Source organism: Saccostrea cucullata, unplaced genomic scaffold, assembly GCF_032062105.1.
Source record: "Saccostrea cucullata isolate Sc308-1 unplaced genomic scaffold, CSIRO_AGI_Scuc_v1 ctg5182, whole genome shotgun sequence".
NCBI classification, from domain to species: Eukaryota; Metazoa; Mollusca; class Bivalvia; order Ostreida; family Ostreidae; genus Saccostrea; species Saccostrea cuccullata.
This window is the reverse complement of record NW_026929943.1, coordinates 27,501-47,061: the sequence shown is the minus strand read 5'-3', so window position 1 is coordinate 47,061 and position 19,561 is coordinate 27,501. Positions and strand designations below refer to the sequence as shown.

Here is a 19,561-nt window from a genome sequence, read left to right as displayed (position 1 = left end):
ACGCATTCCTGCATGACTGTCAAAAAATTTCAAGATCATATTCCTGACAAAACTATTTTTATGCATAAATAGAATGTCTATTCAAAAGGAGACTTATTCGCATTTTTGAACAAATATTGGATTTTTTGATAATCGAAAAAAAAGATGTTTGGACAAATATATTTTTCTAGAGTTTTGATATATCAAAAGGCACATTATAAATAACAAAACTCTGCTGGAATAACTTCTTTTGCAATTTTGAAGCTTGGGTGTTTTTGAGTTAGATTGACTGGACTAACTGAAATTGCTCTCACATTTGATCCCGTAATTATCTTATAACTGAATTATTAATAATAATGATTTAACTTCATAAGGTAATTAACACGACATATCTATGCTGCGATTGTTAAATCTATAAAAATAATTTTAGTGAATCAATATGCATCTATTAGACAATTTTGAAATCAAGGGGCCCGTTTTACAAAAGAACTTACACCTAAGACCAAAATTAATTCTGCGATTTTATTCTTCTTGAAAAGATATAGAATGTTTTACAATGAAATCTTAGAAATATGGAGGTTGGGTCCCCAGAACCAACTGGTTCTTTGTTTACAATAAATGTTATAAGTATATAGAAATTACCTTTTCAGCCTTTAATTACTATCGTAATAATTATTGAACATTTTCAAGCGTATGTTTTTTAACAAAAAAATTTAGTTGAAATATTGAACATTATTTTTACAGACTCAAAATTAAAATCCACAGCCATGTAAGACCATGAAAAACACATAAGCTCAAGTTTTCTTTCCAACCGACGTCACATTTATTTGTAAAAGTATTTGTCTCTCACATCCCATGACTTACACTATACATGTATTTATGAAAAATGTCAGCTATGGTACTTTTCTGACCAATTATTATACCCCTTGCAAAATGTTACCATGGGGAGGGGGAGATAGAGAGAGAATACAGGCACGTAGCAGCTGGTGGAAGTGCTCCCCACACTTTTTTTCCCCAAACATCTCATTACTTTTAAAAAATCTTCATTGAAAGACCACCGATAGCTTCCTCCCCCTTTTTGTTACAGTAAAGCCAATCAAGGGTCAAGTCGTCTTGTATGAATAAAATTTGGTACTGAAGGAAGTGGGACCTACATCCCTTTCCTCCAACTAAATAGGAGTTTCGTTTTATTTTCTATGGCTTGCCCCCCCCCCCCCCCTTCAAACACGATGGCACGTCACTATTATATTTTATACTATTGACATGCATGTAAGTGAAGACATTCTTATTCACTTTGTTTATTTTAATAAGAGGAGGTATTGACTTGATAAATAATATTGCAAGGATATATAATCTATAAAATACATGTTATATCTGTAAAAAATACATTTTGTTGAACAATCAATTCAGCTTTGAGGTCTTGTATTTAATTATCTGCTATTCATTATTTGATAATTGGATATTGTTTGTTAATCAGTTGTTTGTCCTGTTGAGACCAAAAATACAGGGAATATACTATTTTCCCCGCCATATTTATACAAACACTAAACGACAGGAGATGTTGTATTTAGATCGCTAGAGTTCAGTCAGTGAGCATGGGCATATTTAACACTAGTGCGACACGGGTTGTCTTAATCGAATACACTCTCAAGTCTGTTTACGCAGGAAGAATTTCTCCTGTAATTTGAAACATTTTTATGGTCAATTCATAGTTCACACCTGTTTAAAAAAAATATTGGGTCACAGCCGGAGGGGCTGGGGCGCCGTGTGTTTAACATACCTTTAAAATTATTTAGTTCTGACCACATCAAGTATATTTAATCACTCAGCTGACATCCAGCTAAACTCATCTTCCAGGTTTCACCACAACACTGATTACAAATTTACTTCCTAAATTATCCTTTTCAGACAAAAATAAATAAGCATGTATCCCTATTGATTTTCTTTTTTTTTTATATTTAACAAAAGCAGAATTTAAAGTCACATGAAGTTTCATAAGTATCGCCTTCTAGAGGGAGGGGGGGGGTAACAAACATAACTCGTATGGCCTTGAAAGAGGATCGATATTTTTTTTAAATTTCATTTATTTAGTAAATTATTTTTTTCATACACTAATAAGGATGGTTCCTGTAGAATATGATTTTTTATTTACACCAACGTACCATTTTGCAGACTTCTAAAGAACTTTTAACCAGCTAATTCGTATTGCTTTCTAGAAAGGGGATGGGAGTACAGTGTAACAAACCTCATTATATCTTTATTTTTTCGCAAACTGTTTTTCTTTTCTCATTTTTCAGGAGATGCATTTCAGAATGAAGTAATATTTATACTGCAGTTTGCATATTTTATTTGCAAGAAATTCGGCTGGCGATTTTTGTATGCAGCGTGAAAGTTGATCACAGTTTTATTAGTAAGATTATCATCTCTGTCAGTTCAGTAGAAACCTTCACGTTTACCGCATGTAATATTTTAATCCATATTTTACATGATTACAGATTTTCAGTGTAAGTATAACTGCACCAATGATTCGCCTAGAGTAAAAATCTTAACAGAATTAATGTGAGAGTCTAAAACGGTTCTTTTTTTAAATTTTACTCTAGACAGTTTATATATGTTTTAAAATTCTTACAAAATAATTCATTAGTAAAATCACGCATCTGATATGTGCTATATATGAATGCATACTTGCGACAAAAACGATATTGTATCCGATAAGATTTAATAATTTAAATGAACAAAATGAAAATCAAAAGTAGAGAAAACCAGGGAATTGATTCATGAGAGCGTGTTCTATCTTAGTGGTATATGTATTATAGTCTATTGAACCTATTTTTATGTCAAAAATAATTATAGGATTATGAAACATGAATGTACATGTACACATTAAAAGAGCGTTTTTTACCCCGGGCACGAGCACGATTATATTGAATTTTGGGGCATCTTATAATATTAGTTTAAATATCTGTATAGTTAACTTACGAATATTTAAATACAACTAATATTTCAAAAGGAAATTGATTTAGTTTGCTAATATAAAGAAAATGAAAGACTTCAAAGACGCCGACATTATTCGAGGTCCACTGTGCCCCGTACGTGTTTTGCGGGAAAAACTCGTGGCCTGTACTGTACCTTTGACCACAAACACAACCAGTTGATCTAATTTATAGCAAATAAGAATCGTCTCACACTCTGTCTAGTTGTTTTAAAGTTGTAGTTTGCTTCGAGTAGTTTCCTTATTTTTACAGTTGAAGACCCAGACGCATGATACAAGATAATGGTGTTTCGAAAAGGCAGACACAACCTCCGTCCTCCTTTCACAGGCGCCTTAGCGAGAAATAAACCAAAATGACTTATTTGGTCATTACACGATTCAAAAATCATTGGGGGCATGGTTTGCATAATTAACCAAAGAATGGTATGGTTCGTTTCTTGCACAGAACGGTACGCTTTGTGGACGGTACGGTACGCTTTGTGAACGGAACGGTTCGCTTTCAGAACGGTACGGTACGCTTTGTGCATGGAACGGTTCGCTTTGTGCACGGAACGGTACGCTTTGTTCACGGTACGGTACGCTTTCTGCACGGAACGGTGCGGTTCGTTTCTGAGGTGTAGTAGCACGTTTTAGGGTCTGTACATCTACGCTGTGAGCTGCCATTCAGGAGCATCAATGTTGTACAAATACATTAGCTTTATTAATGAAATCGAGATTCAGAAATTAAAAAAACCCCATAAATGACCATAACATATCATATATGAGAACTAAATTATAACATACAAACATAATTTCAATGGTATTACAATATTGTAAATCAAAGTATCATAGGTTTTATATAAAAGTTCAATGTTTTTACCTTAGGGAATAAAATGTTTTATTTAGTAAAGTTTATATAGTAGTAAATCAAATAAAAGTTCTCACATAAATAAGTCAATGTTTAAAATATTTTAGAGTAAATGAAATTTCCAGTGCAATATAATTGAAATTAGATCTTTGATCCGCTCCAGTTTGATAGCTACACAGTGTAGCGATCAAGCTGGAGCGGATCAAAGATCTAATTTTAATTATATTGTTTCCAATGTAGTTAACAAACCCATTTTTTGTTAGGACGAACGCTATTTTGATAAAACATTTCCTTCTATTCTATTTGTATGTAACATTTTAATATACAAAGGTGCTTCATAGAATTCTGACACAACCTTTACTTCCGTATAAAAGAATTAAACTCTATATATCAAATATATCAGCTGCAGAAAATATCATTTGGATAACTTGTCAAATAATTTCCTAATTACGTTAGGAATAAGCAAATTAATGCTATAATTTCTTTATGCGATATTAATACATGTAATTACAAGATTGCATCCATTATTTACTCCCTGTATAACAAGTATTAACTTTGATTTTTTAAATCATGGTTTACCAATTCTTGAATTAACCACTTTGATTTTCGTTTTATCTCATTAAAATATCATTTTTTAAATCTTATTTTTTAATGCTTTGAATACCTCACATTTTTTTCATCAATAAAAAAAAATAGAAATTAAAAGTCCTTGATATCCACTTTTCAAGTTCAAATTGTTTAACACAAGAATTTTATATAAAGTAATCATATTTCTCTTAATCCCATATCAAGATCTTGAGGTGAATTACAAAGGAGTTTTGCAGAGAATAAAAAAAACAAACATTGAATACACTAGAAAGCATAGTGTTTGTACTTCTTTTGCAAGTTTCTATCGACGAACTGCATTTTGACTGCTTTATCTGCAATAAAAATATTTCATTTGAAGATAAATTGCTTAAAAAAGATCAGCAAAAGACTAGTAAAATAATTTTTAATCAATATTTTACACGATTAAAAAATGAATAAACCACGTTTGCAGGGGATAGCCTTCACTTTTGGTCAAACTGTTATCCCCTGTCAACACATCTCTAATTGAATTAGCACTTTGTATGACGTTTTGCAAACAGAATTTAAAAAAAGAACTGTAAAATGCTGAAATTCATAATTTCTTATCGCTTTCAAAACAGTCTCTGAAGTCTGATGCCACATGCCAGGAACTTTCCAAATAACGACAATATTTATGTCAAATACTGATAGATGTTTATCAATCTTTTTATAAGACTAATACACATATTTTATCTTTGTTTCCTGATCATAATAAGGAGCACACGAGAGACATGATCAGCTGGCAGGGGATGCTTACTCCTCCATGGCATCTGATCCCACCTCTGATGTTTTCATAAATCCGTGTTTCCTCAGCTCCAATGTTGTATTGAGAAATATTCAATCTCAATGTTTTATCAAACATTACAAAAATGATGCAGAGAAATTGGGACTTACTCGTAAACACTGTTTGTTATCTCCATACATTTCATGCGCAAGTTTGTCAGCTGTCATGTAGCTGAAAATTACATTGGAATTAGTTTGTACCTGTTAAGCAGAATTGCCCTTTTACGCATATTGTCAATGAATAGTCTTGATCACTTTTGTACTCTACCAGTATATATCAATCCTTTTCTTCGTCAAATACAGTATTTCATGTATATGTTTCTTTGTTCCCTCCGGATCTGCACAAATTGATTAAATTGACAAAGATTTAGATTTTTGACTTTAGACATTCTATGTGATCAGACTTAGTATTTTTGTTCTTAAACATAATGGGCATCATGGAAAGAAAATTACGGAATAAAAGATCCGTTTGCTGTTTAACACTTATTCCATATGATGAACAATTATGTTATAAGCAAAAGTAAATCCGTTGGTCAAAAATATTTCAATTTTGTACATATTCCCTTATATTCCCTCTCGAATACTGTACAAGTGCCAGTTAAAGCGTTGTTTATTTGTCTTTTATCTTGCATAGTTACTCGAATTTATATCATGTGCCTGTAAACTTTATTTATAATCTTTCGGCCTTCATCAATATCATCCGTATTCGGTTATTGAAGAAAATTGATTGCGTTTGCAATACTGATATCGCTCATAATGATGAGGGAAAACTTGGAAGATAAAGTGTCAGTGGTCTTTATTTCCAATAAAACGATTTTAATCATGGTATAGCAACATGCTGTTGATAGCAAAAGGATGGGTAATTTCAAGGTAAACCGCGAAAAAATTAAAATATATAGTATATAACACTAAATTTCATGCATGACGCTTTTGCACATATCATATTTGATATATGAACATATTAGAACAGCCCTGTTATGACATAAAACAATATTTATGTACAGAAATAAGAATACTAGTATTACAGCAATTACAAAAGCCCGACGATACAGAGAGTTGAAACATTTTCAGGTTCCACATTCAGTGTTTTCTTGGCACAAAAATTACCACCTTTTTTCCATGTTTTTTGTCAAAGTGTGTATGTTTTCCATGAAAGTATTGTTTCACTCAACAATTTTGTTGTCTTGGCAATTTGCAAGAAAATATTTATATTTCGTAACGTGCGCCGAATATACAAATCTATCAATAGCTCGCTGTGACACACTTACAAGAAACACAATAGCCAAAATGAATAAAAACTTTAACAAGTTTTAATGATAAAGAAATAATAACATATAGACAACAAACACAGTAACAAACAAATACACAATACCAACACAATTTACTCCGCTGTTCAACTGTAAGTACTCCAACATGATTAAGTCAGCCTCGCAGACATCGTTCGTTACACATGGTGAGATCATATATCTGCACTTCCCCGGCTAATCGAATTACGAAGTACGTCCAGTACCGTCCACCATTCTCTAGTCCCGAATCTGCTGAATCTGCTTCCTAGCAGACGACCGCGTGAAACTGTTAGCCGTAGTTCCTGTAGTCGCGACATCCGAGAACTTCCGAAGGGGAACGAGTGACGTCACACAATAAAAATAACAACTAGAGTGACACAACGTCTATTGATAATTTTAGAGTATCGTAATAATTTGAAATTTTTACCGCTACGATTTAAAACTGCGTCTCTATAATGAATCCTTGCTTCAGGTATACCTTTATTCTTTGTCGGCGATTTCAAGTTTGTAGAAACATTATCCATTGGTATTGTCCCGGTAAAGGCTTCCGCAAAGACAAATGTGGATAAGTCGATTTTAGATTTTAAAAAGAAATTAAGAATATTACTTTCCGCTTTAAGACATAAAAGGTTGAGTTATTAACATTATTAGTAAGTTAATTATTTTTCTATTTTTTGAACAGCTAATTAACTGCATTAATCCAATCATACATGTACATATACGACATTAAATGAAAAAAAACTTTTTATGATTTTAATTCACCAGTTCATTAATTATTTATAAAATAAATAATTAAAATACTTTTACATGGGATGAGATACTTTGCACGAGTGCAAAATACTTTAATGAAGTGTATAGATTATACAAAACAGTCTTTAGTTCGACTAGTTATCCATGTTATTCTACAAAATAAAAAACACACAAAATCTATATTTAAAGCAATTTAAAGCGACTATATAAAATACATTGCAATAGTTTGCCAATTCAGAAGACTAGAAGAATTGTGTACTGGTACATTGACAGTAATACTGCTTTTAACTCCCACTATCTTCATTTGTGATCCCTTGTCCCAAATCCCTCGAAATATACGACATTCATGTGGTCGAATTATTGAATCGGATAAGCATTGTGCGTTGAATAATACGACCGATACTGAAAAATACTGCGTTAATTATAAATTGCAACATTAAATTTAGCTAATTACTAAATAGCTGTTACTCATAATCGACAAAAAGGGTTGTTTAAATGGGGAATTTCTAGTAAAGCGTCTTTTTGTACATTTGAACATTAAAATGTATTATTATGTATTATAGGGTTAAAAAAGTTATTCCTCCTCTTCATATCTTCATGCAGGAAGAAATGATATCATAAAATAATCAAAAAGTAAAACAAACTTATCTCGTGAATAACTTCATTAGAAAGACCACTCTGTATTTTAAAGTTCCTGGACTCAGTTTTGATTTTAATTCTAACATATCATAGTTTCCATGAATACAATGTGACCATGATTACATCAATACGACGAAGTGCATAAATATACGAAGCATAGGATAATATTGAATATTTTCTTAATTTAAAATAATCAATAAAGATAATTCAGCTTGGATCTTCTAATATGTTCTCGGTGAATAAAGATTTAAACTTTTGAAGTAGAAGAAGGCCTCACATGATCAACGTGATTTTTTATTCTTTATGGAAAAAAGGAAAATGATAATGATCTTGACCTGTCCTTGCTCGTAAATAAATCTACAAGATTTGATTTAATTGCTATCAACACATTCAATTGGTTTTTTAAATATAAAAAATGAGGATATTTATGTAAAGAATCCCTCCTTTAACCAATCCTGTACATTTAAAATATGCTGACTGCATGCATTACTGTCTTCCTGTAGCAGTTAAAAATCAACTCGACTTAAAGTAGGTTTGAAGGAAAAATATTTTTTTTATTTTTCAATCATTAAAAACATACTCATCTCATTTCAAGAAGAATTCATATGAATCAGCATAAAGCTGTAATAAAAACCTGTCCGTTTCAGTCTTTATGATTAAAAAGTTATCGTGTAAACTCTTTGACACCGTCATTCATATACGGTTCTTTCAGGAAAATGTAATTTATGGACGCCACGTATTTGAAATTTTGATGACATTTTCCTGTTTTAAGAATTTGTAAATTCTTGTTAACAAACAGATTTATACCTACGATTTTAATTTAAATCAACAATTACCTCTTTTTATGAAACATCTACAGAAAATATCAATTGAACACTTTTTTTCAAAATATTTCTTTTTTAAATGCTTTAAATGTATTTTAACAAAATGTCACATAAGATCAAAAATGTACCAATTTTTATCATCAGAATTTTTAGTGTATGTTACATGTACACTTCAATATATTTCTTTTTAATTGTTTTATTAGCTTATTCATGAATGTCCTCTTTCACACTTAGCTGTTTTGAATGCCAACACATTTTAAATCCTTTTAAATAATCATAAATACAGTGAAAATACATGTAAATAAGGTACTATCCTTGGTGCACATTATTCGATTTTATAAATTGTTCGAGGAACAATTTATGCATAGAAATCAAATTAAAGTAGAGATGAACCTAAAATAAATGAAATATCAAAAATATGTTATGTACAGCGGCTGCGGTTTGTAGAATATTGAAAAATATACATATACTGTGTAAAAGAAACTGAATAACTGCAATAAAAGCAAGTACGATAGGACTAGAAAGCATGGTGTTCGAACTTTTTCTGCCTTTTGTCGAGGTACATTCATTTGTCCTACCTGCTATTAACAAAGTATTTCTTCTCAATGTATATTAATTCTTTTAATGTAATAACTCAATTAATCTTTCACAACCAGTTAAAGAGATTTTGTTATAATATTTGCAAGTATAAAAATTCTGCATTTCTTTTTCTGTTTTTCTTTTCTTGTCGAAAAACGAGAAAAGAATGATGTAAATTTTTAAAATCATCTTTATATATATAATCTTACAATTTCTTTCCTCACCTTCACAACCAGTGATATAATCACACTCTTCTTCCAAGCAGTCACATGTTGACCGGCAATATATGCCATATTTTGGATATGTGCAGTTATGTTCACAACCTTGTCCCCTGGAACCAGGTGGACAATCTGTGGAAAAAAATATTTTCTCCGTACAAATGACCTCATTGACCCTGGGAACCTTTATCTATAAAAATGTATTAAGAAAATCGTAAACAGTGTAAATTATTTTCATTAATATTCTTTCACTAACATATCACGTGTTATCAAGGCAAGGCACCGGTGGTCATTTATGCATTGTGAGAGAAGGAAAACGTTCTATGGTCAACATTTTGAGCGACCTTTCACATTCTTAGGGAAGATTTGAATTCCATCAGCATAAAACCAGTGCATTACACGATCCTTAAGAATACTAACTATGAAACCCCTTTCTCCTCCCTCGCTATATAAATTCTTTGTTATAAAATATAGGCTACATTTATTTTAATTATAGCAAACCTAGACACCCGTTCTTGTGATTACAGTATTCCTTCTTACAATAGCACAGTGATTGACATAATTTTCCGTAGCTTGGGTAGTGACAGGGTATATTGCATCTTCCACCTATATATCCTACTGTGCAATCCATACCTAAAATGAATTTGTAAATTCATTAGAATATATGCTATATGCATACTTTCATGAAATGGCACATAATTTCTTTTTATGCGTTCTAGGCTATATTGTCAGGTGTATGTATACTTACAGTTCAGTATCTAATCATTAGACAATTAGACATTTTTTTGGCATGGATTGTTCTGGAAGAAAGAAGGATATGGAGATAACGAACATAGGTACATTAAAATCACTTTCTAAGTACTTACTTTTGGGTGTGTTTTTCAAACAAACAACTTCAACCAAACAAATAAATCGCAATAATACATAATATCTCCTAAATACATGTAATGCTTTACACATATTGCCCTGTCTGCACTTTAAATATTGAAAGCTAAATTCAAAACCATAATAACTTCAAATGATTACGAGATCCTTATACAAACAATTTAATTTCCTGTTCATCTGGAATTCTAAAAACTATATAATTAATAAAATCTAAAAAGCTTGATAATCACAAGTCTGTTGCACTTCGATGACGCAAGTCCCTCTATTCCAACTTATATACACTAATTCATTTAAAAGGCTTTATTATCGTACATGTAATCATTATTTAATTATCAAAGGAATTTTGTCTTATTTTATACTTATGATAAAATAATATGTTAACCTACCTTTGCCTTGGCCCTGAACATCACACAGTAAGAACACCACGCAGCACTGTTAAGGCCTACTACGAGAAATCATGGAAAATAGACGTGCAAAAAGGGGGATTTTTTAAAATTGAATTTATTTAAATTAATCTGTTTTATTATCACAGAACTTTAATACTTATGGAAATAGCATAATATAACCCACTCTGTACTGTATGAAGTTTAGTCCCATCGATGGACAGTCACGTGATGAATGCAGAGTTCGTGTACTGAATGTAGATCATTAACAAATTTCAATATCGCAAGGGCATACCCTAGTTGAAATTAAAAATTCAAACAATCAGTTGTTTCTGCATACTTTGTAGTTTCTGAAAAGTGCTGCTGCTTTGAATAGAATTCGCGTTTTAATAGTTAAAGTTTCAAATAAATATGTCAATGTCGAAATATAATTGATTTTTACCAGATATTTTGCGTACTTATAAAATCAAGCCATCTATTTAAAGAAAGCAGCAGCACTTTTCAAGTTAAGGAAAATATTCTTTATCTATATTCAAAAAATGGATCCGATCTATGCAGTGTATGTCCTTGCGAAAGTACAATTTTATGAGGCATCTCGATGTAAAATATAAGTAACCTGTACATAAAAACACGACATAATTAATAAAATACATTCTCTTGGTAATTTATTAATAATTGCACTAAATAAAGGATATACATTGGTATTAATCGACTATCTAAAACCTGTAAATAATATTCCGGTTAATAATAAAGCGCATTTTGCATTGTTAAAAAATTCCTCAATCTGCCTCTCACAGCACATGAAATGCGTCATTTTTACCAATATGACGTCATGTTTACAAGTTCATCGCGATCAGTGCTTTGTTTATAACCAGCTACATGGGATTTAACTAGCAACTTTTTTTAATGCATTGATAAGTTATATTGTTTTTTATTATGCTAATACAGTTAAAAGTTGCAAATTATTTCATTTTCAGATATTATGAGAAAAACATAAAAGTCATATTTTTGTGCGACGTCACAGTTTTCCCGTATAAATTAGGATAAATTAGGCCCCGCCCCCTTATTCAAGCCTTAACAATGCTGCGCAGACTTTATTATTAAAAATTTCCGTTAAAATGGACACACAGAGGTGAGAATATTAATAAAGCACTGAGTAAAAACTCAGACATTGCATATTAGTAACCTGTATTAAAGAGAGACAATATTTATTTATATTGTGTACTTCTTTGTGTATTTTTTTTCTTGCTTGGTATTGTGTGTGGCGGTGGCTTTCACATTAAAAAATATTGATACGGTGCCGTTTTTGTGTTTGTGACTCGAATTATGATTGGAAAAACTTAAAACTTACGGGATTGTGTCTGACTGTCTACAGAAAAGGTGGTACCTAGTCATCTCTAAAATTGGTATCCTGATATATTTCAGTAGACAGTCGGCAACTAACTGAAAAAGTGAAAGTCCTCTTACAGTGCGCAAGATGTTTAAGGTTGTAAGAGTCAGAATAACAAGAGGCCCAGGGGCCACTGCGCTTACCTGAGCACATCGGCTAGGAAAAAAACACATATCAGATCAGAACTAAAAGTTTACTGAGGTTCGGGGGGGGGGGAATCATGATTTGAATAAACTAGTATCTACACTACCTGAGGATGCATATAAATATCACTAATCATGGCTTTAAAGAACTTGAAAAGGCGATTTTTAAGATGTTCCCTATATATTTCTATGTAAAACTTTGATCGTCCATTTTGGCCCCAACCTACCTCCGGGGGTCATGATTTTCACAAACTTGAATCTACACTACCTGAGGATGATTCCACATCAGATTCATCTTTGCTCGCCCACTGTTTCTTGAGAAGAAGATTTTTAAAGATTTTTCCTATATATTCCTATGTAAAACTTTGATCGGCCATTGTGGCCCCACCCTACCCCCGGGGGTCATGATGTGAACAAACTTGAATCTACACATCCTATGGATGATTCCACATTAGTTTCATCTTTCCTGGCCAAGTGGGTCTTGAGAAGATTTTTAAAGATTTTTCCTCTTTATTCCTATGTAAAACTTTTAACAACCTATGTGGCCCCACCCTACCCCCGGGATTCATGATTTGAACAAACTTGAATCTACACTACCTGAAAATGATTCCACTTCAGTTTCATCTTTCCTGACCCAGTGATTCTTGAGAAGAAGATTTTTTAAAAATGCCATTAATTTTACTCTAATTCATAATAATCTCCCCTTGGAAAATGGTGTGGTCCTTCATTTGAACAAACTTGAATTCCCTTTACCCAAGAATACTTTGTAGCAAGTTGGGTTGAAATTGGGCCAGTGGTTCTTGAGAAGAAGATGAAAATATGATAAGTTAACGACAACCACGACAGCGATGACGACAGACAAAGGACAAATTTTGATCAGAAAAGCTCACTTGAGGCTTCAGCTCAGGTGAAAGCTGTTAAAGCCTACTATGAGAAATAAAACAGGAATTGTTTTTAAAACTGAATTTATTTTTAATCAGGGGTTTCATTATCACAGAACTTAAATACTTATGAAAAAAGCTTAGTATAACCTACTCTGTACTGTATAAAGTTTGGTCCCATCGATGGACAGTCACGTGCTGAATGCATAGTACGTGTACTGAATGTAGGTCATTAACAAATTTCAATATTGCAAGGGCATACCCTATTTGAACTGAAAAATTCAAGCTATTAATTTTTTTCTGTATAGTTTGTGCTTTCTGGAAAGTGCTGCTGCTTTGAATAGAATTCGCGTTAAATTTTCAAGTGAATAGTCCCATGTCGAAATATGTTTGTTAATTACCAAATATTTTGTGTACTTATAAATTCACCCTCTCGATTTAAAGAAAGCAGCAGCGCTTTTCAAGTTAAGGAACATAATTATCTTTTATTTATATTTAAAAAAAAATTGGTTAAGATTCATAAAGTGTATGCCCTTGCGAAAGAACGATTTAATGAGGCCCCTCGATAAAAATTATACCTATCCTGAACATAAAAACACGACAAAATTATTCAAATACAATCTCCCGATAGTTTATGAACAGTCGCACTTACAAGGGATATACATTGGTATTAATAGCCTATTTAAAACCTGTAAATGACATTCTGTTTTATGATTTTCTGTTTTTCATTGTTAAAAAATCCCTCAATCCCTCAATCTGCCTTTCACAGCACTTGAAATACGTCATTTTTACAAAAATGACGTCATGATTGACAAGTTCATCGAGATCAGTGATTTGTTTATAACCAACTGTATGGGATTTATCTAGAAACCTTTTTTGAAATGCATTGATAAGTTTCATTGTTGTTTATTACGCAAATGCTGTTTAAAGTTGCAAATTATTTCATTTTCTGGTATTATGTGGAAGACATAAAAGTCATATTTTAGTGTGACGTCACAGTAAACTTTTCCCGTATAAATTAGGCCCCGCCTCCTTATTTCAGCCTTAACAATGCTGCGGTGTTCGAATTCCACTGTGGAACATAGAGACCAGTTCTTCGGATGAGACAGTATGAACTGAGGTCCAGAGTGTCGCAGAAGTTGCTGACTCGAAAAAGATCCCTCAGAGCTCAATGGTCCTGAGTGTCGGACATAAGACAAAATTTGCAACATCCGACGCAAGTTGTGGCCTCTCCATATGAGTGAAAAAATCTCGAGAGGGACGTTAAACAACATGCAAACCAACAAACATATTCAATCAAATGGCAGATTGAAATATTTTTTCTTCATGTTCCTTGTACATGAAGTAAGTTTCATTTACAGGAAGTTATTATTCTATTCAATTAGATGAAAGCGTTTGCTATTCCTAGCGATAAGGATTTCCCTATTTGCTCAACAAGATCTCATAATAAACGTTTAAAAACATCTTAATAGAATACACGAGTAAACGTTGTGGACCTATTTGTGTTGCTGAAACCATAATTCCGCACGAAAAAGAATTGCGAACAAGGATTTTAACAATAATATATGATAGCTTCCGAAATATCCTTGAAACAATTTGCCTTAATTGATTCGGAAAAATGATTTATTCTATTTATATATATTCTACATGTATTTATCTACGCTACGCTGACTTTAGATCCATAACATGTACTAATGGTTGCAGATTTTTGTTATAATGCTGTTACATATTTATTTTAAATCTCTGCTTTCTTTTAACACTGTAATGGTATAATGCTCTTTTATACATGTATTTCATTTTTTAAAATAAAGTCAATCAAAAGAAAGACACAAGAGATATGAATTCTTATGGCAAACAAGTACGTCTAGAAAATGAACTTCTTTTCCTCACTTGGTTAAAAAATTCATGACAGACTTTTTTTACCCATGTCAATGCTATTTCCTACAAGAAAAAAATCATTAATTTTGCCAAGAACTACCAAGAATTTTCTATTCTGCAATTAACACGATAAACATTTATAAACAATTGTCTTTTAAATCATTATATAGAAAAATCTTTAGAACAGCCAATTCCCTTGAAAATTAGAAAAAACCAATAAACATTCAAGCAAAGATTACAAAGTAGTAAGAAAATACTAGTACATTTCATTTTTTGATCATTGATTTGCAACAATATGACGCTTATAAAAGCGTTATTCGTAGACAATGCAAATGTGTATATGTATAATACATTACTGACGTTTTTTTTTTAATTTTAGAGAAAAATCCGTGTACGGGAGCTAAGGAGGCTAAACGCGCATGTAGTCTCGTTCGTCAACTCTTTATGTCTGCGCTAAGGAGGCACACTACTATTTGTATGTAAATCTCGTGAGGTTGTCTTTGTGTATGGCGTCGCGGGATGGGGACTTTTAGAATTGACATAGGATGCCTTGTGTAATTTAAAGCTTAACAAACCAGCTTGGCGCAGTGGTTAGAGCGTATGCTGTAGGTTTGCAAAGTAAGGCGTCGATCCTTACGTCGCGGGTTCGAATTTCACTGTGGGACACAGAGACCGCTCCGTCGAATGAGAACGTATAAACCAAGGCCCCTTGTCACAGTACGTGTTGGCATGAAAAATATATCTCACTTCTCAATGACCCTGAATGCCGAGTAAAGGACAAAGTTTGTAGCTCTCCACTGGCAAGTGATGGCGTCTCCATGTGAGTGAAAAATTCTCTGGAGGGACGTTAAACAATATACAATCAATTAATTTAAAATGGGTAGGGACATCTATAGGGAAACACCAAATATGCAGATTACAGAATAGAAATCAACAGCCATGTTAGACATTCTATGACAGAAAATGAGATGGTAAACTGATGAGCTTGTTGAAGAATATAAATATTTTTTTGACAACCACTGTAAATATGCCTGAGTAATTTTGAACGATTGATATATTTCCAATAAACGTTCTTGCATTGGCACAAAACACTCACGGGCACCTGGCTCGTTTTATACTGATAGATTCTTGATAATTTAATTTGGAATCAGGAAAGTGCAACTTGTATAACAGACTTCTTTGATAATTGCATATACCTTTACATCCATTTGCTGTGACATTACTCAAAAATAGCTTTTTATGGTTAGCATTATAAAAACAATAAAACTCATCAATGCATTGTTACAACGCGAAATGTAATAACAACGCGAAATGTAATAAACCTTGATTATTACATTTTGCGTTATAACATTTTGCGTCGAAATCAACGCAGAATGTAATAACGCAAAATGTAACAATACATTTTGGAGAATTATTACATTTCGCGTTAATACATTTTGCGTCGAGATCAACGCAAAATGTAATAACGCAAAATGTAATAGCACGATTTTTGGATTATAACATTTTGCGTTGTTACATTTTGCGTCGAGATTAAGCATAAATGCAAAATGTAATAATACATTTTTTGTCAGCCAGATTGAGAACAATAATAGTGTAGTGGCCGATGAAAAGAAAATAAAACGAACGAAAAAAATAGATCAATTTCTTACAATTCATAAATTTTATAATACTAGTACATGTATATTGATTTAATTAGTTGCATGTATTTAAAATCAGTTTAATAAATATATTAATATAAAATGTGTTGCAAATTAAAAACGTGCATCTGTGGGCAGGGTTGTTTAGGGGTATTGACCAGTGTGCTTTTGCTTTTTTATAGACAAATGCAATGAATCTAAAAAAAATTAAACAACCATTCATTTGTACTAGCAGTTTTAAGTGTAAAGCGGGAAGGGGTTTAGTGACAATAATGATACCATACTGTTCCATGCAAATCTCAAGCACTGCAGACAAGCTAAATCAAAATTTTCTCTCTCTCTTTCCATCCTATAATGAAACGGATTGTTTCACAGTAATACAATAATAAACATACGAAGTAAACACCCCGCCCTATCCCTGCCCCTCTCCGATCCTCGCTCGACACACACACACACACACTTCTATTCATCTACGTGCCGAAAATGCATATCAAGAGCTTTTAATGAACCTATGTTCAATATTTGTTAATCAAATATGTTTTATTGGGTAGAAATTTAACAAGACTATAAAAAATATGCCAATCAAAGTTAAATTAAATTTTTATAATTAAGTACAGTGTATTCAATACAACTAAAATCAGAGTCAGAAAAACGATACATTTTGATGTATTTATGTCCGAAAAAAAGCCCTAACGTTGGTTTCATTGTTTTAGTTCTAAATATTTTTACAGCGCGTTTCCCATTTTGGTTACATGTATATATTTTAATCATTCTATGATCTTTTTTGTTAAACGCAAGCAAAAATATTAATTATATTTTGTTTTATTACATACATTGTTTTATTACCTTTTGCGTTGTTTTCAGTGCAAAAATAAAATAACGCAAAATGTAACAACGAAAAAGCACGTTATTACCTTTTGCGTTGATCTCGACGCAAAATGTAATAACACAAAATGTAATAATCTAAAATTGTTTTATTACATTTTGCGTTATTACATTTTGCGTTGATCTCGACGCAAAATGTAATAACGCAAAATGTAATAATCCAGGTTTATTACATTTCGCGTTGTTATTACATTTCGCGTTGTAACAATGCATTAAAAAAAGTTGCTAGTTAAATCCCGCACTGCAGATCATAAACAAATCAATGATCGCATAAAAATTGTCGACATGACATCACTTTTTGACGTATTTCATGCGCTGTGGGAGGCAGATTTAGTAATTTTTTGGAGTGAAAAATGCATGTCAATCTTAAACAGAATATTATTATAGGTTTGAGACAGGCTGTTAATGCCAATGTAAATCCTTTGTTTAATGAGATTTTTGAATAATTATGGAGATATTAAATTTAATTATTTTAACCATGCTTCTGTGCACAGGTTAGTCTCATTTTACATCATAGCCTCTTTATACCCTCAGTAAGATATTAACAGTAATGAAGGAGAAACTTCAAGAGTACTGTGCAACAAAATATTCATGAAGTAGTGTGACTCAGGTGTGGATACTTAAAAATTCTAAGGAACGTTTGGACAATTTGAAATCACAAGATTTTACAAAAATGAACAGCTTAGAAATTTATGACTTTACAACTTTAAATACAACCATTCCCCACAATAAATTAAAGTTCAGGCCATTTTAAAGGTATTGAAGGTATATTGCTGCATAAGTAAGGGAAGTTGAAGTTGACGATAGAAAAGTAATCACATTTATTATAGAGCTTGGTTGTAAGACTACCATTAACGTCTTTTTAAGTAAAATATCCAAGTATGAAACACTTGTGTCAGACTCCTTGGTATCTTTTATCAGTAAAAGATACTACAAAGTCTGACACATATGTTTTATATTTGAACATTTTACTTAAGATGAATGTTGATCTTACAACCAAGCTCTATGATGATTTTAACTATTCTATCGTCAACTTACCTTATTTATGCAACAATATACCTTCATCACCTACATACGAAGTTTATATATCTCAGTTGATTCGATACGTAAGAGCAGTCTCTACCGTTGAGTCAAATGCCGACTGACGGTTTTCATACTAATTGTTAGTCCATTATTCATACACTGAATTGATTACGGATTTTTCCGTTCTTTTCTGACAAGGATCACTCGGCGGGTGTGACTGGTCAGCAGGGGATGCTTTTCCTCCATGGCACCTGATCCCATCTCAGATGTTTTGGAGGTCCGTGTTTGCTCTGCTCCTATTTCGTATTTTTTACTGGACTTCTGAGTTTGAATACTGTTCGTTATCTCCTTATGCTTCATGCTTAACTTTTCTTTACTTCACATATTGAAGCAGCTATATAAAGAAAAAAAAATGAATACAAAGAAACTTTTTATTCTTTTAGTAATAGAATAAAATCAAAATTTTCAATTTTTTCCCGTTCTTAGGTGGGCAGTTTTCAAAAGCTAAAAGGGTTGTAGTTTTTAAAGAAAATCATATTTTATTTCATATTTCAAAACATTGGTCCATTGTTATTAATTTCCATCCCTGAAAACAGTGCTATTGTTTGCTCTGCTCCCATTTTGTATTGTTTTATGGATGATCTTGAATACTGTTCGTTATTTCCATATGTTTCATCCATAAAAGTGACACATTGTCAACCTTAATTTATAAGGTCATTGAAGATGTAAAAATGTATGTTCTGTAGGAGGAAAAATCGTTATTAATGCAATATCATTTTCATTATATTGTTTTTCCTAGGCATCCATTATCTTCATGGGAGAACATAAAGGATCTTGAAACAAGAACCTACATGCTTTAAATAGTAAATTGAAAAATTGAACGTGGTCATGCATAGAGATAAGAAAAGGGTATTCCGGTATACATTTTCCTAATTAAGATTAATTTTCATCAG

The 19,561-nt window shown here is 32.1% G+C and overlaps 1 protein-coding gene across 1 annotated transcript in view; it reads right to left on the bottom strand.

Moving 5' to 3' along the window:
- The window catches only part of LOC134282500 (multiple epidermal growth factor-like domains protein 10), a 29,083-nt gene extending 18,521 nt beyond the window's left edge, over positions 1–10,562 (bottom strand). The window contains exons 1-3 of the mRNA XM_062764907.1: positions 10,370–10,562; positions 10,005–10,136; positions 9,510–9,635 (exon numbers count right to left, since the gene is read on the bottom strand). Of these exons, the coding sequence (XP_062620891.1) occupies positions 9,510–9,635; positions 10,005–10,136; positions 10,370–10,463 (352 nt within the window). The 5' untranslated portion in view covers positions 10,464–10,562. The remainder of the gene's footprint in view (positions 1–9,509; positions 9,636–10,004; positions 10,137–10,369) is intronic.
- Between the last annotated feature and the right edge of the window lie 8,999 nt (positions 10,563–19,561).